Source organism: Peromyscus californicus, unplaced genomic scaffold, assembly GCF_007827085.1.
Source record: "Peromyscus californicus insignis strain IS unplaced genomic scaffold, ASM782708v3 Scaffold_23__1_contigs__length_62951481, whole genome shotgun sequence".
NCBI classification, from domain to species: Eukaryota; Metazoa; Chordata; class Mammalia; order Rodentia; family Cricetidae; genus Peromyscus; species Peromyscus californicus.
Genome location: NW_026294534.1, coordinates 45,172,643 through 45,196,769, shown reverse-complemented (window position 1 = coordinate 45,196,769; position 24,127 = coordinate 45,172,643). Strand labels below are relative to the sequence as shown.

Genomic DNA, 24,127 nt, shown 5'->3' with positions numbered 1-24,127 from the left:
CTCTTCTCCACAGCAGCCCCGTTGCTAGGTAACCAACCCGCTCCCAGACGGGTTTCCAGAGGTCACCAGAGACTTCCGCCTCTCTGCCCCAGGTGCTCCAATCAGACACTAGTATGCTTGTCACGTGCTGCTCGGGGGGGCGGGACCCAGAGTGCTGTCGGCCCCACCCTGCGCTGCGGAGGGTGGGCGGAAAATCCGCCCCCGGCTCAGGGATGCTCAGGGATGCCCCGCCCCTGAATGAGGAGGGCGTGGTGGGTGCGCGGGCCGGGGCGTTCCCTCTGGCTGTTCCCGCTTCAGCACCTGCGGTTGTCCACACCTGCAGCTGCTGCCTCCTCCTCCAGGTAAGGCTCCCGGTGGGGTGACAAAGTGTGAAAGTCCTCCGATCAGTGCCCGGTGGAAGAGGGGGATGTTTGAGTGAGTTGGCTTCTTGTCAGAAACCAGCACTCTGAGGTCTCGGTCCAGGGCTCTGTGCCTCCTGCAGTGCTGTGCAAACTGTGGTACCTAACGGGGCTCATCCCCGGAGTTTTACTGCCACACACCCGAGTATGAGGAGGCACGCTAAGAACTCAACAGTCATGTCTGGGAACTCCTGCATGGAAGCTGTGGTTGTGTCTAGATTGTGATTTCTGAGGTTATTAAGCATACGGATGTCTAGAGCCTAGAATGTTACTCTGTCAGTGTGCCAGACGCATTTGCATAGGTTACCTTCTCCCTCTCAAATAGTTGTACCAAGAAAACTTGGAAAAAGAAATCTGCTATATTAAAAGGGCAATGCTAAATCTGAGGAAAGATTATTGCATATTAAGGAAATCATGAAAATACTTTCTGGTCCTGTTCCCCATATATCCATTTTTTTGTATCCAGATATTCATAGGAGCAAAAACTAAGATGTTTAAAATCAATTAGAATGAAATACACTAAAAAATTGGCCCATGTACCAAACACAAGTCACATTTATTTCACATAACTGTCTTTAACATAGATTTGAAGATATGTTATATTTCTAATTTATTCAGAACGAACTACCCTCTAAAGAAAACTAAAAAATAAATGCACGTTTATTGTTTAACAGACATGAAATATTCAATTTAAAACCCAAGAATATTAGGTTTAGTTTTAGCATGATAGTATCATTTCTGGGTTGCAATAATCAAAAGCTAGTTACATGCTAGAGAATTTATGAGGATTTAAAAACTTGAACTCAACAAAGATAGAAATAGTCTACATATTTGTTGGTTCATGAATTGTCTTGTTATTATTTCACATGGGGAGAGCCTAGCACTGTCACAGTGGTGACTGTAACGTGTATGGAAAGAGTATTCCTCTATTCTCTGAGTTGCCTGAGTGCACCACGCCATGATTATAGCTTTATGTTGGAAGGCAGAAATCTGAGATTGTCTAATAAACTTAAGTGACTCTGAAAAGTTGTTGGTTTAAGCAAATGTGGAGAACTTGCTTTAGTGGATTGCTTATCTATGGATTAATGTAACACATGGTAGTTTTAGGAGTTAAATTAAGAGTGCTTGGGAAGTTTTCTAAATTGAAAATGATCTAATGATCTATTTCAAAAGACCCAAAGGGAAAAACATGTTTTTGAGTGTGCTCTATAAACATACATATGTAAACACACACACATATCAGGACTAGTGGATTTTTAATTTATATTGCTCTAACATCCCCTTATGTTGATTTTAATAGAAATTTTTAAAGAATCATATACATCTGGGGAAAATATTATATGTAATTGACTTTCAAAAATCTTTATTCTCTTTAACTTTATAATTAAAAACTGGTATATTGGAATTCTAAAGGTACATTTTGGTCACAATATATAATAGTATTATGTATAGAATGCTATAAATGAATTAGCTTAGAAAATTCATTTTTAAAGTTCATCTGCTCTAAGTAAAGCTGACAAGAGTTAGACTGTTTTTGTTATTGTTTTCTGTAAATGACTTCGAAGTCCTTAGCCTGAGCAGAGATGGGCCAAGGGTGCTCTTTGAATCATTTCAAGAAGATTATGACCTGTTCTGTGTTTGTTTGCCTGTACGTTTTGTTTGTTTTAACCTGCTGAGCCATCCAAGTTCAACACGAATGGTTACCATGTCATTATTAATAAGATGTATGAATTCCCTAACTTAACCTAATTTCATTTTCTGAAGCATTGTATTGAAGACTAAAATGAAAGTTCCATTAATTTGAAGGATTAGCATTTTCTTCCCATATTCTAGATTTAGTTGAAATCTGATATATATAGGAAGAATAGCAGTAGGTAATAGTATATGAATAACCAGTTTAGTTAGCCATTCATGGTGATACTGTGTCTATGCATGGAGGAATGGAATGCTAGTCATGTGACTTCCAGTGTATCTTCACGGATGGATAGCTTATGCAGAATATTTTATTTTTAAATAAACCTTATTAGGAGACAGAAAAGGATTTCTTATGACCTTATTAATCATGCTTCATTGTATTAGAAGCATGTTAAGCGGCAAGTGACACTTCCAGTGGGTATGACCATACGTTGCCCTTTGGTAATATCATAGCCGTTATTCTTCCACTGTTAATGAGACTGTGCCTTTGAGATCTGAGAGCAAGCAATTACATATGAATGCCTAGAGAGAATTTTAGAAATTCCCCTGGAGAATCTGCTATAGAAACAAAACCTGGAGGAAAACTGATTTCTTGTCTGACACTCTTTTAAAGTTCTAAGAAGGACTCACCACTCCGTGGGCGCTATGAAGTTGTGAAGCATTGTTAAATCTCTTTCGGGTCTGTTCACATCATCTTATGCTGCATATCTGGCACCAAGCATCGACTCCATAACACTGGATTTGCCAACCCCAGGGACAGGTTTCCTAGCACAACGTGCCAGCAGTCACTGCTTGACTGCTGAAGAAAAGGCGGGGTGGAGTCCTTAGGGATGCTACAGACTATCCACTCCATGGATCCTGCTGCCACTGGGGAGGGGAAACCCATGCTGGAGTGATCCCAACCACACTGGATACTCTAGTTTTTGAACACCCCCTGGGTGCTCTGGCTTCCAAGTGTTTCGAGACAGAGGCAGATACCCCTGGTTCTGGCAGTGACCACTGATAATTGAAAGTTTTAGAGTGCCCAGGGCTGGAGGAAGAGAACCTGTAGATGTTGATCACTAGAAAAGTTTCAGAGAGCTCTTAATCTTCAGGGTCAAAGGTCGCAGACCACGGGCTGAGAGCTGTTAACCCTTGTGAGGCTAATGACCCCCATATCCCAGGCCTGCATAGGACTATGTAATACTACTTCTGACTGCCTACTGTCACCGCCCCAGGAGCCAACACTGAGAAACAAAACCTCCTACAGGCCAGGATTTGAAAAGCTTATTTACCCAAGGCTTCAAGCCAGGTGGAGGAAAGAACTCTCAAGAAGCTGGTTGGAAACATGTGCTGGCTAGAGCTGTTTGGAGACATATGTAGAAAGAAAATCCCATTATCATTTTAGAAAGGTTGAAGGGAAATTCGGTTATTTACAATTTGCCATAGATTTTGCCAAGAAAGGAGAAGGGGCATTCTGAATTAGGAGCCACAGCTGGTCCTGTCTGTACATCTCACTATCAGCTATGTGGAATAATGCTTCTGTTTGCAATGATAAAGATACTGCTTTTATAACCTTACAGATACTTAAAGCGCATGGCTTCTTAGACTATCTCCAAATTCCTAGAATTCTGCATTCCAATTTATCAAACCCAGCAACCCAGAAATTGGCAGTAATATGAATCTTCAACAGTAAAACACTATAGGAGATACTTCATCAACATCATTTGTTGATGAACTATTTGCCTGGTCAAGGTTGTCTGATAAATATCATGTGCAGGTAACCCTGGCAGAAGAGTCATGAGATAAATCCCCACATGTCGATGAGAATGTTAGAACATTTAATGTTTGTTTCATTGATTCAAATGCCCAGAGATGGGGAGTTCAAAGCAGAGTTCCTTAAGTAGCCTTCCTTTTTCTTAGGTTTACTTTTTACTTCTTCCAAATTCTTGACACCTTAGATTATAAACATGGTTAATTTTCCAGGAAATGTCATGTATAGTAAGCTACATGTCATATTATAATATGTAGAAAAGCTACTTTATAATTGGAAGGTAGAAAGTAAGTCTTATGACACAGAACACTCATGTTTGATATGGTATAAAACAGCTTTCATTTTCTTGTACACATATCTGCACATGAAGTCTTGAAAGTTGAGTAGTTGCTTAATAATAGCTTACGTTTAATTCTTTGCTTTTTTTAATGTACATTTGAGTAAATCTCAATGATGTAATTATGTAGTATTTTGTTTGTTTTATTTGAGATAGAATCTCACACTGGCAGCAAGGATGGCCTGCAGCTCACTCTGGAGCCCAGACTGGCCTGCGACTCACAGCAATCCTCCTGTATGAACCTCTGGAGTGTTGGGTTTATAGGCATAAGCCACTCCACCCTTCTATCTAGTATTTTTCTTAGATGAAAATATGACAGTGTATTTGAAGGAATCATTTCAGAATTTGAGATGCAAGGATCCCTAGAACATGGTTATTCTCTGAGTGAGGACCAAAGGCATTCAAACTGGCACTCGAATTTAGCAATGGAAGCCTGGTCTTGAACCCCTTGGGCTCTGGATTCCTAGCCTTCTTCATTCCCTCTTAAGAGTCACAAAGTTTACTCGCAATATTATTTTCTCTCTCATTGTAATTCTTCCAGTGCTAATCCAATTATTTCAAATAGTTAAGGTTTAAATTACTTATATATTCATAAAGTAATGCTTGCAACTAACAAACAATATACATGTATTTGATCTCATCATATAAAACTATTTACTTAAAATACTAGTTAAAACTTCCTTTCCACAATTACTGTAGCTTGTTGACTTGCTTATAAATGAATGCAATTCAAGTTTTGCATCCGACGTCTTTTGTGATTGCAATATGGTCCTTCAACCCAGTGCACCCCTTGTTGCATAAATTTACATAGCCAACACACTAACAATTAGTAATTAAGAATATTAGAATGAAGATGCTCTAGGAAGTTGTATCTAGAGCATAGATTATGGCTACCCATAATCAAAACTCTGAAGTGGGACATGTTTAAAACCTAGGCTTGTCACCTGCTTTGGTACTAAATGATATCTATAAGTCATTTACTAAAAGTGTACCATAACCAGCAGCATTAGCTTTCCTGAGAGCTTATAAACAATAAATCAGCAGGTCACATATTTACTAAATAAGAATTTCTAACAAGTTCCTCAGACTTTTTTTTTTAACTAGCTTTAAGTACTGGTGAGGTAGACACAGGAGGATCCCTGGGACTCACTGGCCATGCATTCTAACCTAATTGGGGAGCTTCAGGCCAATGAGAGACTTTATCTCAAAGGAAATGAACAGCAGTCCTGCCGATGACCCCCAAGGCCATTCTCTGGTATCACATACATCCATATATGTGCACACATAGCTGGACATACATGCAACTTCACACATATAAACACATGTCTACACACTTACATAGAAATAATTATATTTAGATGGGCGATGAAAATAACTCATTCACATTTGTACCTCTTTAAAATGGTGTCTTGCTTCTGATTGATGCCAAGTATTAGACCTTACACACAACTCCTGGCTTTGCTGAAAAATTGAAATTTACACATGTATAAATAGTCAGTTTGTAAGCCCAAACTAAAACCATTTAATAACCTTACTCTTTTCTACTCCTCACCTAATCCAGGATTTCAAAGTAGGCTAATGCTGTACTTATTGTGACCTATTTTTATCACCTAAGCTTTTAAGAACATCACGAATTGACATAGACTGAGAATCTTTACATAAAATGTGTCAGGCTTATAAAATACAAACTCAAGAATGATAAGAATTTAAGAGATTAATCCTTATTCTTAGAAGATTCACCTTTCCTGGCAAATTGTCTCTACTGTTGACCTTGGTCAATAGTTTTCTTGCTTTGATGAGCATATAAATCAAGTGAGGGTATGCTGCCACACCCCAACCACAATTATCCAGATACCTGCATTTGTAGAGAATGTCTTAGTTGCCAGTCACCTGAGAAACACATATGGTAGTGAACTGATTTAGAGAATTATAAAATACTGTTTATGTTTTTAAATGATTTGAAAAGTGGTCAATAAAATTATAAATAGTCAAAGGACTATTATATTCGCCTAAATCTTATCATTCAGAAATATCTAATTATTCTTTGATCTATATTTAATTTTTAATAATATGCACATACCTGAATATAGATGTAATTGTTTTAATAATAGGCTACATAAATTACCTGAAGACTTTTTTCCAAATCATCTATTTCTAAGAATTCTTTGTATATTAATATACTTTATTGAAATGCTTACATTCATTTAATGGCATGTTATCACAAAATTTCATTTTTTTTATAATTTGTCATTTCCTATTTGTTTTTTAAAATACAAAAGTAACTTTGAATCAAAATTTCTTTAATAGTCTGCATCAGTTTCTACCTAAAGGTAAAATTTCTTATCTAATGATTATATATGTTAAATGATAAATTATTATAAATTATTATTTTTTCTCTTCTTTTCCTAAATGTCATTATCTGTGGAAACAATACCTAATATTTGAACTTTTGTAGCTAACTTTGTGTGCCATATGCCTTCTTTCAAAATATGCTGTCTTCATTTTTAACTTCACAATCATATTCAGGGTTTCTGCTTAATATATTTTAAAAATTATAATACCTTCAACATTCCAGATTTTTGTTTTTCTTAACATTCAGAAGTCTAGAATTTTTGGTCAAATACTTTTATCAAGATAACATGTGCAGTTTTTTTCTAAATTACTGTATTTATAAGATGATTTTTCAGTTTTTTCCTTCATAGATGAATGATATTCACTCTGTAATACAGTAAGACCACAATAATTCTTCAGCTAAATATATAGTTATTGTTACTCTGATTTTATATCTGATTTCTTTTCCACTGGCTTTGTTTCGGCATTAGTGATTGAACCTATGTCTTCACACATGACAGAAAACATGCCACCTCTGTAATACACACCAGCTTTTCTTGACTTTTTACTTTGTGATAGGGTCTCACTAATCACCCAGGCTGCCTTTGAACTTTTCTGTAACCTAAGGCAAGCCTCAAATTTGAGATTCTTATGCCTTACCCCAAGTAGCTCAGATTACAAGCCTTCACCACCAGGGCCAGCTATATGTCTGGGTTTCTAAACCGGTATTACAGTGAGAAATGACACCAACATGAATTTTCTCCAGTTGCATGGAACACTTAAATATACATTTATAAGACTGGGCGGTGGTGGTGCACGCCTTTAATCCCAGAACTTGGGAGGCAGAGGCAGGCAGATCTCCGTGAGTTCGAGGCCAGCTTGATCTACAAAGCGAGTTCCAGGAAAGGTGCAAAGCTACACAGAGAAACCCTGTCTCAAAAAACCATATATATATTATATATATATATATATATATATATATATATATATAATATATATGCTCAGAAGACTGTGAAAGAATGAACTGCATATTCCTAGATATATAAACAGGTATGTGTGTGTGTGTGTGTAACTGAAAAGCAATCTTTTTATATTTATTTATTTTCATCAGTGTATATCCACCATGAATGATACTTGGTTACATAAGGACATTTAATACAAATATACATCGTATATACATCACACATACATACACACACACAATGTATTTTGAATGTTTTTTCTCATATCATACATTTTCTGCCTCTTCCCTCTTCCCATTATCTTTTTTGTTCCTATAGAACGTTTCATCTTTACTTTTGTGTGTGTGTGTGTGTGTGTGTGTGTGTGTGTGTGTGTGTGTGTGTGTGTGTGTACACAGGCCATGAGGCACATGTGGAGGTCAGGCTTGAGACAGGACCTCCGTTTGTTGTTGAGAGCTGCATTCAGCAAGTTAGTTGACTTAGGAGCGTCTGAGATTCTTCAGTGCTGCCTCCCATTTCCCTGTAGAAGCACTGAGATTTCAGAACTTGCCGCTGCACCCAGTTTCCCATGGGCTCAGGGAATTTGAACTCAAGTCTTCACCCTTGTGTTGTGAGTATTCTACCCACTGAGTTCCCCAGCCCGTTTTGTCCTTTTGCCTGTTTTTGTCCTAAATTGAGGACATATGATGAGTTAGTGACAATAAAATGTATACATTCTTCCTGGGATTAAGGCTTTTGAATTTCTATCAGCATTATCAGTGGTTCACTTAAGATACTCATTCCTTTCAAAAAGCAACTATTATATCCATCTTAAAGCTTATCTTTAGTGAGAACTCCTCTTAGATTATAATGTAGCCCTGAGATATTATTTTGACTGATGTGATACTATTTGTGTGTGTGTGTTTACTCATAATATTTTAAGTAAAAATGAAGTTTCTGTTAATTGTAGGCAACAAAAAATTCAATTCATATTACCAGCTCATATAACTAAAATTTGCAATGATAGAGTTTGGCTAGCTTTAAATTCAGTATAGACCCCAGAACTAATAGAGGCCTTCTTGCCCAAGCCTCCCTAATCCTGGGGCTCCAGGTATGAGCAACTATGCTTAGCAACCCCTTACCTCTTAATCCCTGGATGTAAGGCAGATGTTTAAATTATAATCTTACTTGGTCTTTTGGAAATCTCTCAAAATGTTCCTCTTTGACTCCTATTATTTTCTCCCGTGTTTTAATTTCCTTGACTACTTCTTTCATTCAACTGTCCATACTTTATATCATTTCCTCTGCTTGTTCTTTAGCCAGTGGAGGAGTCCAAAATTATACACAAAATGTTTATCTCTAACCGTTCACCATGTTTTGGGTCTAAGCCTCCATTTCTGATTAGTTCTAACTGTTGCCATCTGATGTCCTAGCTACTGTCTGCACTAAATATTTCTGCTGTTAGGTTGGAGCTTGAGTGACCCCGAAGGTCTGTATGGGGAAGACTTTGTCCCCAGTGTGGCACTGTTGAGAGGAGGTAGAATCCTTACAAGTGGGAACACAGTGACATCTTGTCATGTGTTAGGGTCATGGTTTGAGAGAACAGCGGGACCCCAGCCCCCTCTTCCTGTCTATCTTGTCTCATGTGTGTAGGGTTTTGTTTGCTTCTACCCTGCTGTTTTGATTTTCCCTAGGGAAGAAAAAGCAACAGGGCCCACCAATCACTGACAGACAGCATCAAAACTGAGTGAAATAAACCTAGTTCATGAGTCGATTCACTCGGGAACCCACTAGAGTGTCAGAAAACTGGCATGCTATCTGTATAAAGCAGTACCCCATATATAATATCCCTATTAAATGGCAGAGATCTAGAATCTTCCTTGAGTCTTCCCTATCCCTCAGGACATTGTCATTTTTTATGTAGCTCCTACCTTGCTGTTCTGTTCCCTACCTGCATAGTATTAGATACTATTTACCAACCACCAAATCTGATTGTCAGTGTGTTTAAAATGGTTCAAGGACCTCCCCTCACACGAGAAATACCATTCATATTCTTTGTCAGTTTGCCCCACCCACTTGTTCATTCTCACATTGCACAATCTCTTCCATTTGTGCCGTTTCATCTTAGGTGTGGGAAAAGAATGTTTACCTGAAAGTTGAAACTTTTCTTTCTTTTGTATAGCCTTCTTGACTTCATAAAGCAGGTTAAGATACTTTCCCCCCTTTCTGTTCTGAACTTCTGTCCCTTCTGTGAAGTAGCCGCCGTTACATAGTCTACATACGCGTGTTTGTGTCATTTGTCAGGTACACATAACAGAAATGCCGTCACCTGACGCACCACTCTTACACAACTAGGCAGATGAAAATAGTGTGTCTCACTAGCATTAGATCTACAAGCCTGCCGTTTTCTTGAGTTTTATGAAATAGTGACGACAAGGATGAGTTTTAGACAGGGAAGTATACCCTTAATAAAAAGTAAAACAGCTTGTTAGATTTTTCTGCTGAATCAAACTGACCTTCATAGAAAGTAAAATGCTTTTCTCTAATGTTGATTGGTTGCATTCATATCTTCGAACTCCATTTTATAGTATAATAACAAAAAAAATTTAGTATATGACATATTATAATGCATGCTGGACATTTTAGAGTTGCATTAGCATTAGTGAATTATTACTGCAATGCAAATCTTGTTTTTGGTTGTTGTTTGTTTATTTTTCAATAGTTTTAGATTGGAATGACTTAGAGATTCTAATAAAAAATTTTGCTGAAATTTTCAGGAGATAATCATTCAGTTATAAATTATAATTAAACTGCAGAGAAATAGATAACTACATACTCAGTAAATATTTTTAAACGAAGACAAAGTTATAGTTATTTGTGCAGATGATGTCACAGCATCAAGACAATTCATTAGTAACATGTCAGTTGAATTAGTGTGTTATGTCAATGGGGCATTGCATTAACATTCATCTCCCAGACTGAGCTCTTAGGGGAGATGTATGGGGCTCACCCGCTGCACCCGGGCCCACACTCCCTTCTGTGATGGCCAGACTGTGGGATGCCTGGCATCCAGGAGACGCTTCTTGCACTTCATCCAGCAGTGACAAATATCTGTTTTATTTTGGTAGAGGATAAGGCCCAAGATGCTTACCTGAAGAAAAAGCAAACAAACCAGGAGATGGAGCTCAGGAAAGCAAGTGTTTGTTTCTCTCTTTTCTCCAGCAAGCTGAAGGACTGTTCTTTAATCAAAGGAGGATTTGGGAAAGTGTGCAGTGCTACAGGGCTATTAATATCTAAAGCAAGTTGGACTCTACGTATCAGTGCCACTGAAGGATTCTCCCACACCCCCCTCGAGCCTTTCGCCAAGGCTCTCAGTTGAAACTTGTGGGAAAGATTGCGAAAAGAAATGCAAACTCAACCTGTGCCTGGTACTTTCAGGTATTCCAAGCTAAAACTGTGCTTCACATTTCTCCATTTAGGAAGTAATTGTCCTTTTATAACAGCATATCAGAATAGTACAATGTGGAGGAGAGAAGATTAGCAGTGTAGAATGGATAGGCTGCAAATAGCAACATTTCAGAGTCATAGTCATTGTCTGGGTCTGAGACATCAAGTAAAATGGGACTGACAAATGTAAATATAGAATCCAAGCAGAAATGATGGTGTCCAAACTTTGGAGAATAAGCAAAGTATTATTTTTTCTTGATCATCCTTCTTAGACCACTGGATTAGCTATAGAACCGTGGTTCTCAACATGTGGGTCATGACCCCTTCAGGGGGTCGAACCACCCTTTCACAGGGGTCACATGTCAGATATCCTGCATATCAGATATTTACATTATGATTCATAACAGTAGCAAAATTACAGTTATGAAGTAGCAACAAAAATATATTTTACAATGTAATCTAGTATGACATGACAAGAAATATTTTGCCTTTAATATTGGAAGTAAGGTTAAATAATAGGGATGTAATTAAAAGCACTTGTTGCTTCTGCAGAGGACCCAAGTTCAGTTCTTAGCACTCACTGTAAAGCTCACAACTGCCCCAATCTCCAGCTCTGGGGTATCTGATGCACTCTCCTAGCCTCTGAGAGTACCCTCACTCATGTGCACATATTCATAGACACACACACATGATTAAAACTAAAATAAATCTTTAAAAACTGTTAAGTAACTGTACTGTGCTGTAGGATGTCTTTCTATATGGTGTGAATATGTGCTGCTCTGATTGGTTGATAAACAAAACTGCATTGGCCTATGGCAATGCAGCTTAGAGGCAGGTGGGAAATCCAAGCAGAGATACAGAGAGAGGAAAGGCAGAGTCAGAGAGAAGCCAGCCTGCTGCCCAAGGAGCAAGATTCCAGCAGACCGGTAACGCCATGGCCATGTGTCAACATATAGATTAATAGGAATGGGTTAATTTAAGATGAAAGAACTAGCTAGCAAGAAGTTGAAACCATAGGCCATCCAGTTTGTAAATAATATTAAGCCTGTGAATGACTATTTTATAAGTGGCTACAGGACCGCGGGGGCCGAGCGGGATCAGAGAAACCTTTCAGCTACAGTACTAGTGACTTTTCTTTGGCTCTGAAAAAAGGACCTCAACTAAGGCAACTTATAGAAAGAAGGGTTAATTTGGATTCACAGTTGCAGAGGTTAGAGTCCATGTGGTGGGGACAGTATGGCAGCAGGTGCAGGCAAGGCAGCAGCCGAAAGCCAAGAGCTCACATCTCCAGTGGCAAGCAAGAGGCAGAGAGCCAACTAGAAATGGCATCAGTCTTTAAGCTCTCAACTCCCACCTCCAGTGACGTACTTCCTCCAACAAAGCCACACCTCCTAAACCTCCCCCAAACAGCACCACTAACTGAGGGACCAAGTACATGAGGTGAGCCTTCACGGGACGTTCTCATCCAAAGAGCTAAGGTTGTGCTTTTGAAAAGGTAGCAGTAAATAAGACATAGCTATTATGTACCTCGTAAACAATATTAACAGTAACTGCACCAAGCTTTTAAGGACCTAATGCACAGTTGGTGTTTGACATGATTACAAAACATATTTACCAACTCTGGTTTGTGTTTTAACCTCTAAAGCTTTTTAGTAAGTTGTTTTAGTTAGCTGCTCTACTACAAGAAAATGGATTGTAACTCCTATATGATTGAATCTCATTTCATTCTGAATGCATGCTTTTGTATCCTTTCCAAGTATCAGGAATAGGTGCTGTTTATTCATGGGTGCCACCACTAGATGGCAGAGTTCCCTGACACTGTGTGCCTACCAAACATTTCATATGTTCTTTACAGTGAAGAATGGGCACATTTTTTTTTTTTTTTTTTTTTTTTTTGGCTTGAGAGAACTCACACTTTATATCTACCCCAAAAAAACCACCATGGAGTTCTTAATATTAGATATTATTATACAAAGATGAGGAACTTTGACAATAAGAGAAGAAGAAAAAACATATTTAAGCTGGGTCTTGAAAAATGAAAGAGCTCATTATTCACAGTAAAGGGTAAGATACTACCCACAGTAAAGAGTAAATACTACCCATATAAGAACATCAGGAAGTAAAGATCAATACATATTTAATGTGCTAGTTAGTTTTTGTCAACTTGACACAGGCTAGAGTCACCTGGGAAGTGGAAACCTCAGTTGGGGAATTGCCTCCATCAGATTGGCCTGTGGGGCATTTTAATCATTTCTAACAGATGGAGGAGGGCCCACACTACTGTGGACAGTGCCATCCCTAGATGGATGGGCTTGAGCTATGTAAACAAAATAGCTGAGGAACTTTGGGATAGCAGCTAGTGAGCAGCAAAATCCTCTGTGGTCTCTGCTTCACGCCCTGCCCCCGATCTCTGACTTGAGGTCCTGCCTTGGCTTTCCTCCGTGATAGATGGTAACCTGTAAACAAAAATGAACCCTTTCTTTTCTACCTTGCTTTTGGTCATGGTGGTTATCACAGCACCACAGAAGCAAACTCCTCATACATTTGGGAATTGCGACGAAATCAGGACACTAGTTATTAGCCTACTTCAGTCGTCTGTATCAGACATCATGAGAGGTTTTGTTAAAAGCGAGGGCATTAGAGTGGTGGAAAGGGCTTTGTAAAGGTTTGATAAAACTTACTGAACAAATATAATGAGAAGAAAAGATACATTAATGAGTGATCAAAGGCAGTTTGATGGGTTTTGTTGTTGTTGTTTGCTTCTGGTCACTTCCAAGAGTATGATGATAGTGGTCCAAATGAGCATAACAGGAGAAAAAAATGTTGGAAATAGAAAAGGAAGCTCTGGCCAGGTGGTGGTAGTACACTCCTTTAATTCCAGCACTTGGGAGGCAGAGTCAGGAGGATCTCTGTGAGTTCGAAGCCAACCTAGTCTACAGAGCAAGATCCAGGAACCAAAACTACACCGAGAAACCCTGTCTCGAAAAACCAAAAAAAAAAAAAAAAAAAAAAAAAAGAAAGAAAAAAAAAGAAAAAGAAAAGGAAGCTTCCGTGAGAGACACAGGCTAGGTTTGAAGATGTTAATATTGAAATGACCATGTAAAAATCTGAAGTTTCTAGGGTAAACAGGGGGCTTAAAATGAAGTTGATGAGATTTGCATGCTTAGAGTAGGCTCCATACACTGGGAGAAGAATTGGCTCTAGGAAGCATTCACTAGAATGGGTGGTGCTAGCTAAGATTCAATATCAAATGAAAGTCATAAGTCATAACTTAGTTAAAAAATTGCAAGTTGCCCAGGTGGTGGTGGTGCATGCCTTTAATCCCAGTACTTGGGAGGCAGAGGCAGGTGGATCTCTGTGAGTTTGAGGCCAGCCTGGTCTACAGAGTGAGTTCCAGGACAACCAGGGCTACACACAGAGAAACCCTGTCTCTAAAATCAACAACAAAATGCAAGTCAAAATAGCATAAGAAAGAGAGAGGAGAATAAGGAGGGTAAGAAGAGGTCTGAGATTCTAACTCTGAGGTCATCAGGAACAAAATTCTGTGTGAAATAAAGAGCCATGGTCCAGATTCACCTAGAACTTCCTGTAGAAGCAAGAATTTATGCTCGTGCTTTTTGGTCTGAAGTTGCATGCAGATATTAGTGAAAATACTTCTAAAGAATAGGGATCACAGTAGGGATGAAACTGTTCTCAGTTAACTAGTGATGCTGAATTTTCACTCATGTGCATCCTTCCACAGCAGAACAAAACCTGTCTTATCTTTTTATGTGAAGGAGAAGACACTCTAATAGAAACATAAAACACATTCTTTCTCCATGTGTCATAGTTAGGGTTTTATTGCTGTGAAGAGAACTATGAACATGGCAACGCTTATAAAGGAAAACATTTAATTGGGGCTGGCTTACAGTTCAGAGGTTTAATCCATTATCATCATGACCAGAAGCATGACAGGATGCAGGCAGACATGGTGCTGGAGAAGGAGCTGAGAGTTCTGTATCTGCGTCTGTAGGCAGCAGGCAGTGAATGTCACTCTAGGCTAGGCTTGAGCATTTGAGACCTCAAAGCCCGCCCTTAGTGACACACTTCCTGCAACAAAGCCACACTTACTCCAACGAGGCCACATCTCCTATTAGTGCCACTCCCTATGACCCTGTGGGGGCCATTTTTATTCAAACCACCACACCATATATAATGTAATATATATATATATATATATATATATATATATATAAAACATTATACTATTATAGCTAGTAATTATTTTTTCCAGAAGCAAATAAAACTAAACTAGTATTAAATTGTGATTTTCATCACTAACTTATTAGCACTATATTAAGTGATGCACAATCTTTAAAATTTTTATGCAGCTATCTGATTTTGTAGTTCACTACCTGCAAAATGATTTATCTCTCAAGTATTGTAATAGAAACAAACAGAAGTACATGACTGTTACATTTTTCTCCCTTTTTGTTATTTTTCTGGAATTTAAGAACCTGTTAACTTTTATAAATCAATTGCTTGTTTCTTAAAACAGTTAAATCTAAGGTGTTTCTAGAACATGAAAGTAAGGCCTAATATTTGATAGTTTTTTTTCTGGAACTACACAACATAAAATTACTTTAGTTTTCATTTTTGAATGTAGGTTTGTGTTTTCTGACTTAGCTTACTCTAAACAGCTATGTGCAAGTTATTAAAACTGTTTCAGTGAAAATGTTTGTCTAGTATTAGCTTCTTGTACTGAACACGATTTCACGGGGAGATCCTGGTGAAACTTGTTTGGTTGAAACACATTGTTATTACTTTAGGCGCTGACAGTTCTCCAGCTGACTTGATTAAAGTGCAAACAGTCTATGGCTTGGATGACTTACGTCTCACATTGGTTTGAGCAAGATGATTGGTATGAAGGACTACAAAGAGTAAGATACATTTGTGTTGTAATTACGATTTTCTATGGGTTTTTTGCTTGCTTTTCTTCTTACAGAGTTCTGTTCCATTCTTTATATTTGTGGACATTTTGTAATACAAAATTCTGAGACTATGATAACCATTTAAACAGAAGTAAGAATATAATTTATAAGGATAGCTATAATTATACATTGACCAAAGGTGCTCTCCCATTCCAATTTTAGATGATTTTCTTTTTCAGTTCTGACTGGAACCTAGAGTCTCCTGCATGCACAGCAGGTGTTCTACCCCTGATCTGTATGCCCAGCCCTCTTTACATTTGTGTTTTGAGACAAGATCTCATTAAACTGCCTAGGCTGGCCTTGAACCTGTGGCGCTCCTGCCACAGTCTTGGGCATAGCAAGAAATTAGGCCTGAGGCATCATCTCTGTTTAGATAAAATCACAGTGATATTTTCAGACTGTCTTCACGATTGAAATATAAAATGATATTTTGTACATGATTCATGTATAAAAATACCAATGATTATAAACCTTTTCCCATAAATAAAAACATTTAATTAAATAGAAGGCAGTTGTATGCTAATACTTTTAACATTATGATACTATTATTAGAGGAAAAACAAACATCCTGAGTACCATATTGTATCTGATAAAGTTAAAGAAAATTAAAATGCTTATAATTATGTTTCAAAGGAAGTTAAACTATTACCATGGCAACTCATTCAGCAGATTATTTTGAAGAGAGTATAACTTAGCATTGTAATAGTAAAAGAAAAAAATCTTATTTAAAATATACCATGTCAAAGTTTTAAATTTTACTTTTCCAATGGAGAATTTATTGATATTTAGAAGAAGACTGGATTTTCTTTGCATTAAGTTGTTAACAAAAGAGACAGTGTTTTTGTGGGGTTTGACCATGGTCCTCCTCATTACTGTTCAAGGGCACATGCTACTGAAGACATGCAGTAATTTTTTTTTCTTTTTCTTCACTTCCTTGCATTCTGTTCTAATCACACCCATCACAAATGTTTTCTCATTATTTTACTTCTTTTGAATTATAAATGCTCAGCAGTGCCCAGCCTCTTGGGACTTTTTTTTTTTTTAGATAGTCTTTTTTTTTTTCTTTGCTGTGGAACAAGATGATAAACATTCTGGATCCAGTAGCCATCTACTACTGGAGAAAAACACACATAAAGTAAATTCTAAGCCATCCTTCAGAAAAGATGCTGTGACTTAGTAAAGAGCTCTCCATCCTGAATTCTTAACTTCAGTAATGGGATAAAGCAATCAAAATGATGGGGAAATTTCAACCTATGAGTTTTAATAGCAAGATTCCAAACTCCACTGTACTACAATGCCAGTGCCCTTTATAAGTGTGTGAGTACTAAATATATAACAAATTAATTTTGAATGTTTCAAAGAAGATTTTCTTTGACAGGCAATCCATATGGTGATAGTATAATTTAGGGTCAAGAAAGGACTGATTTTTTAATAAAAAATGCCTTTTACTAAAATGTACGTTAAAGTGCCTTGGAGTGTCATATAGAGACTGTGAGGGCTTACAGTCTTTCTCTTTTCAGTCACTAGTATTAATGTGGGCCTTTGTAACTAAACCAAGACATTAAAAGAAGTATTCTTAATCAGAAAAATAGTTAACCCCTAAAACTGGCCATATCACCTTTGTGAGTTTGGGCCCCTTCTTGCTCAAGCTTCACTCATTTGTATGCAGACACAGATGAGATGAAAATTCACATTGAAAATGTAGAAAATGTCACATGAGTATTGACTCTAGACAGCCAGCTTACCTTCCAGATTCTGTATATGTATCTCCTACATGATCACCATTTTAAAATGTTAATAAGAAACAAATCAAATTTCTGAGTTAAAAATTACACACTCAAAATGTTGAGTTTGAAAACTGACATATAAGTGTGAATTTGATATTTAGAGCAATATGTTGACCCTTGTACTTTAATGTGAGGATGATTTATGACTTAAATATACAAACACACATATAACAAATTTACTTTTATAATTTATTTTTGACTGTATTGTAATTTCATATCATTTGTATTTAAATTTTAACTATTCTCATTTCATACTAACCCCACACATTCAAAAGTAAACATTACTACCTCTAAAAATCTAATATACAAAATGCTTCTGTGGCTTGTTTTCTGTTATATTTCATCCACCAACAACGAAGGAGTAAATTTTCCATAATCTGTGTGTGTGTGCTTGTGTGTGTTTTGTACACGGGTTGAGAGCAAGCCTCGAACACAGGTTAACAAAATGAAAATAGTATCCCTGGTGTCGTCAACCATTGACACTGCCATGAGCATGTGGCTCTAACAATGCAAAGGCTTTCTTCCGGAACCTACCACAAGTCTGTATTAGTCACTGAGCTTTCATGCTTAGTTTTTCACCAGTAAAGTGCTTGTGTTATTTCTAGACCAAAGGGATTATTTTCCTTAAATACCAGATGCTTAGAATGTACACGAAACTCTCACCTGGTTCACAAGCCACAGGACACGATGAATTGAGGATATTGAGGATTGATTCTGTCTGTAAAATGCTACTTGTCACAGTGAGAAGTTTGTCTTTCTGTGTGACCTTCTACAGCTGATATTTAAAAATCGTGAGGATAGCTCTTACAACATCTCCTATTTTGAATATTTTCTATTTTTAGTAATGGAGAATCACGAATTGTGTAACTATTCATGCTTACAACAAAAAATTATGGAGGCTTCTGGGAATTTCATTCCATCTCCTTAGTAATAGATTTACCCTAATAAAATCATGTAAGTCTTACATCTATTTTATGACCCTGTCGAAAAAATATTCTAGAAGTTCCAAATATTCAGATTTATTTGAATACCCAGTGTATGTTTTCAAATTCAATGATATTGATTTGTTTATTGATACTTGATTTTTTTAATACTTCATTCAAAATCATGGATTTTTAAGAATAAAATGTCATTTTAATTTTTTCCTACTTACTATTTTAGTACCTGGCTTAAAAGATTACTCAGTCCCAAATTTTAAAGGGAATTAAGAGTGGGAATGGTGTGTACACCTGTAATCCTGGTATTCTTGAGATAAAGGCAGGAGAATTGCTGTAATTTTAGAGCATCCTCTATTACTTAGTGGAGTTAGATGGCACCCTGGACAATATAACAAGACTGTGTCTCAGGAAAACCAAAATATAAGTAAATAAAAATAGATAAAGGAATGTAATTTCTTGCATCATAAATTTTTAAAACCTATTTAAGATGGACGATGTATTGAATTTTATACCAACAATATACATAATTTTTTGTATTACATTCCAATATTACATAATTTTGGAAAATAAAAAATAGTATTAATATATAACAACCAATGCTTCTTTCAGTAGATGAGTGGGTAAATAAACCATACTACATTCAAATAAAGGAATATTATTTTATGCTAAAAATCTGTAAACCATCGAATTATAAAAAGCATTAGGAATCTGTCTCCCTACCTGGCCAGTTATAGTAGCATAATCTGTTACGGTATCACTATTTTGGAAAATTGAAGTCTATAAAGGCTTGCAACTTCCAGAGAGAATGCTTGAATGTTATATTTCAATGAATTCCGATGAGGTTCAATGCTTAGCATGGTAGCAATTACCTGCCTCCTGTTTCAAATACCCCAGTGTAGGGAGCTGTGCATATCTTTCAAAAGCAGATTTGATGAGCCAGGGTGGATAAAAATCTACCCTGTCCCTCCAGTGTTAGGACTGATTCTGAACAGTAACTGCTGCTTCCAGGCAGAGGGACCATGGGAGGCAACCAGCATGTGGCATCTGTCCCCTACATTTGGAAGCCCCTGTTTTCCTATCTGTGGTGAGCTGAAGAACAATTAAAGAGTTGATGCCCTTTCCTTATAAACCTCCTAAGTTTTGTGTTAACATTGTTTGGAGCCATTCTTTAAAGGTTCGGAAATGTCACATGCAGAGAAAATTAGAAAGCTGCTATATATACATCCAGGTCATGGTACATGCTTAATCAACTCTGAAGCCCAGTAGTTTCCATCTGAAGCTGATCCTTGGCAGATAAGAAAACAAAACAATAAATGAAAACAATAACAAAGCAGAAAATACTGGATAAGAGAGAATCTAAGCCGGGCGGTGGTGGCGCACGCCTTTAATCCCAGCACTCGGGAGGCAGAGCCAGGCGGATCTCTGTGAGTTCGAGGCCAGCCTGGTCTCCAAAGCGAGTTCCAGGAAAGGCACAAAGCTGCACAGAGAAACCCTGTCTCGAAAAACCAAAAAAAAAAAAAAAAAAAAAAAAGAGAATCTAATTTCCAGACCTATTACATCACTCAAGTCAAATGTCAAGTTTTTAAACCCAAAGTATCAAGTCCTATCAAGAGGGGTTATAAGCCTGTAATCCCACCTACTTGGGAGGCTGGGGCAGATGGCTCACAGCTTGCAGTTAAAGGCTAGTCTGGGCAACTTAGTGAGACCTTGTCTAAAAATAAAACGTAAAGAGAAAGGTTGGGGATAGATGTCATTTAGTGGTAGAGTACTTGTCTAGTATGCATGAGGTCCTGTGTTCAATCCCCCAAACTGTAATGTAATATATATATATGACATGGACCTTACAATAACTATTTTAAAGGTGTCCAAAGAACTGAAGGAAGGCATGGGGACAATCAAGAAAATAATATATGGAGACCATCAAAATATAAAATAATCAGAAAAGGAGTCTTAGTGCTGAAATGTCCAATACCTAAATTAAAGTTTTATTATAACAATTTATAAGACATTTTGGAAGATAGGAGAAAATATACCTGCAGATATGAAGGCAGGGCAATGGAAATTATTGTCGGGACAAAAAGGAAAATACTGAAAGAAGTAACTAAAACTGAAGGACCCAAGAGATAGCGCCAGCAGACCAACATGCTCTCATGTTCCAAGAGAACAGAGGACATAATAGCAAGTACAATCCCAGGTTTGATGAGCGACTCCCATGAACCTTCAAGAATTTCAGCCAAATTCAATTAACATGAATTCTAGTAGTTCAAATTAAGTCAGTATAATCCCACATTTTATGAGGAAAGACAAGACACAGAATCTTGAAACCAGTAAGAGAGCAGCACAGTGTCACATACACTATGCTCTCTCTAAGATGACCATCGAGATTCTTATGTATTGGAGACCAGAACAATCAGGACAAGAAATTGCTGCAAGAAAGATGTTTGTCGACCAAACTTTCTCATCTGGCCAAACTAAGTGATTCTGCAAACTATCTTTTAAAAGTGATTCTGTATGAAAGAATTCATTACTATCTAACTTTTCTGAAGCATATTCAAGGGAGTCTTCCTGGCTAAGAAAAAAGGACACTAAAACATTAACATCACAATATATGATATAATGATGATTTCAATAAAACAGACACATGGGTAACTATAAAAGCTAATGTTATAAACAATGGTTTATAATTCTACTATCCAGGTTCTTCAAATTTTAAGAATATGAGTTTAAACTCCTAATCTACAAGTAATATTGTCACAACTCTGATGTTGACTTAAGAGACTATTCAAATGAACAAGAAAGAACATCTGTACATGTTTTGTCGTGGACCACTTTTGACAGATATATTTTATCCATGCTTGCAAGAACTATGGCTACAGGAAGATACTTGTACTTTAAATATAATATTCTCTAAGCAAAAGATAGAGACTAACAGTGGATTGGAAATGCTTGCATGGTGTCAACAGTTGATTCACCTAAATTTGAAGACAAAATTTCATAGATGTGAAAAAAAGTGATTTTCATTCACACAGTAAAGTATCTTAACTATATTGATATGGACACTACTGTCAGTGACCCCAAAGAACTTAGAAGAGACAAAGAAGAACATTGTGAATAAAAATCCAATGCATGATAAACATTATACCCTTTCCAAGAGGCCATGATAACATGTGAAGCAAAGCCTGAATGGAAGGGACACACAGTGAATTCACCAAGAATAGTTAAATACTCTTTCAGTATTAAACAGGCATATTGTGTCAACCAAAACAAAGTCAAAGAAATGGAGTACTGTGAATATCAATATCTAATTAGATCAATAACATGCATACAGAACCGCTCACTTAGCAACTACATATACATTCTTCTGAATGAAGACATTTTCCAGGATTGATATACTAGACAACAAATAAGATCTCAATAGACCTTAAAAAAAACGACTATCATACAATTGGACTGAAATACAATTAGAATTTGTAACAGAAAGGAAACAGTAAAATTTTCTAATCTGTGTATAAGGGCAAAAACTCTCTTATAAAAGCAATACATGAAAATCAGAAATTACCATATTATATAAGAAGTACTTAACCAAGAAGATAAAGACACAATATACCCAGACATTGGATTCAATGACTGTTGCACCAAAATGGGATATTTAGCACTGGATATTAACCAACAAGGAAGATCTTAAATCACAATCTAATTATATATCTTAATGGAATGAGAAAATGAGTAAACTATATTTAATCAAATTATACTATAAATGGCATAGTAATGCTAAATGAAATGGAGACTAGAAAGGCAATAGAGATAAATCAATGAAATAAAAATTATTCCTTGAAAAGATGAACATAATTGACAACTGTAACCAGATGGAGTAAGAATACAAGAGAGCAGGCACAGATTACTAACATCATAAGTGCCAGGATATTCTACAAAAATTAAAATTATCATAAACAGTACCAAAGGTAAGTGCACCCAAACAAATTGGATTAACTAGATGAGCTGAAAATTTCATAGAAATAGAAAACCAGTCAGCACTACACCATGAAGAAACACAAATTATAAGTAGTCCCATAATTAATAAGGAGGTCGGCTCAATAATCCAAACCTTCCCGACAAGCAGGTGTAGTGGCTAACTCTGATTACCCCCCCCCCCCCCCAACACACACACAGAAGCTGAGGCATGAAAATTGCTGCAAGTTCAAGATCTGGACAACATTTCCAATTACCATAGCTTCAGAATTATACAATAATCAATACCAACTTAACCACAGATGTAAAATACTTTTCTAGTAAAATAACAAAACCACGTTAAAAGAAATTAAAGACATAAATAGAAACACAGCTCATGTGGTTAAGATGACAGTGTAGGGTTTAAATTCAGTGTATTCTCTAAGTCTAAATGATGCTTTTGCAGAAATTAAAAAAAATCATAACATTTATGTGGAATTACAAGGGAATCATACATAGAAAAATTAAAAGTCTTCGAATAAAATCATAGGGGAAAGTTCTCAATACTGAGTAGGCCCTTGCCCTCTTGTGAATTACACAAGAAACAGGCATCCAAAGAAAAAGGTGAGCAAAGAGGATTTCAAAAAAATAAGTTTTGTGCATCAGAGGACATTATCAGCATATCAAAATGTAGCTGCAAGAAGCCGCCATGTGAGGTTCTTGCTGGATTCCAATTCACAATCATACCTGGAGTAGAGCAGGTCTTCAAACTCTTGCTTTCTGTCCTGGGTACCTTTTGCTGTGTTGCAGTTTTCCATTGTAGAAGGTTGTGTAGGTGGTTAGTGTTAACTGCCCACTTGACAGGTTCTAAAATCAACTGGGAGATGGGCCTTGGGGCATGCCTATGGTGGTGGTGGGGTGTCCTTGATTAAGTCAGTTGATGTGGGAAGACCCATCTTAATTCTGTGGCTGATATGCAAAATTAAATTAATTATAAAATTAAAAAAAATAAAATGCTTAAAACAAAACAAACAAAAAAATTATGGGTGGTACCTAGACTCTATACGTGGAGAGAATCAAGTTGAACAGTGGCATGCTTATGTTCATTGTTCTCTGCCCGTGGTTATGAATGTGATGTGACAAGCTCCCTAAGCTCCTGCCTCTGTAACTCCCAAGCAACCGTGGACCCTGGAACTGTAAGCTAAAATAATCTCTTCTTTACTTAAGTTGCTTTTCTTGGGTTACTTTATGACAGCAACAGAAAAAAAAAAACAAAAATAGTTGTTTATTTAAACCCCTACTCCCCTGTCACATAAGCAGTAATATCCAAATATAGTTTCTAGTTTTCTTTTGTCCCCTCCTAACAACTTCGGATGTTGTTATCTCAGATCGAGTATCTGCCTTATGCACTTCAAATGGTCTCCCCTCCCAAGGATAATGACCAGTGTAAAAACATTAGGTCACAGTTGTCCCAACATTCACACATAGTATTTCAAATTTCAATTTGCTACCTTGAATGAATTGCCAATATTTGAAAGTTGGTATATGTCACAGAAAAATCTGGGTGTTTCTGTTTGTAATG

General features: G+C 37.0%; 1 protein-coding gene across 10 annotated transcripts in view; it reads left to right on the top strand.

Annotated features, from left to right (window-relative positions):
* Positions 1-176: 176 nt before the first annotated feature.
* Wdr17 (WD repeat domain 17) overlaps positions 177-24,127 on the top strand; it is an 87,159-nt gene continuing 63,208 nt past the window's right edge. For 2 of the 10 annotated variants that reach the window (XM_052752295.1, XM_052752293.1), the window contains exons 1-3: positions 227-341; positions 10,678-10,893; positions 15,711-15,821. In XM_052752295.1, the coding sequence (XP_052608255.1) occupies positions 15,756-15,821 (66 nt within the window). In that variant the 5' untranslated portion in view covers positions 227-341; positions 10,678-10,893; positions 15,711-15,755. Of the gene's footprint in view, positions 342-10,677; positions 10,894-15,708; positions 15,822-18,501; positions 18,614-24,127 lie in introns of those variants that run through there. The other 8 variants (XM_052752296.1, XM_052752299.1, XM_052752292.1 and 5 more) reach the window with 6 other exon arrangements.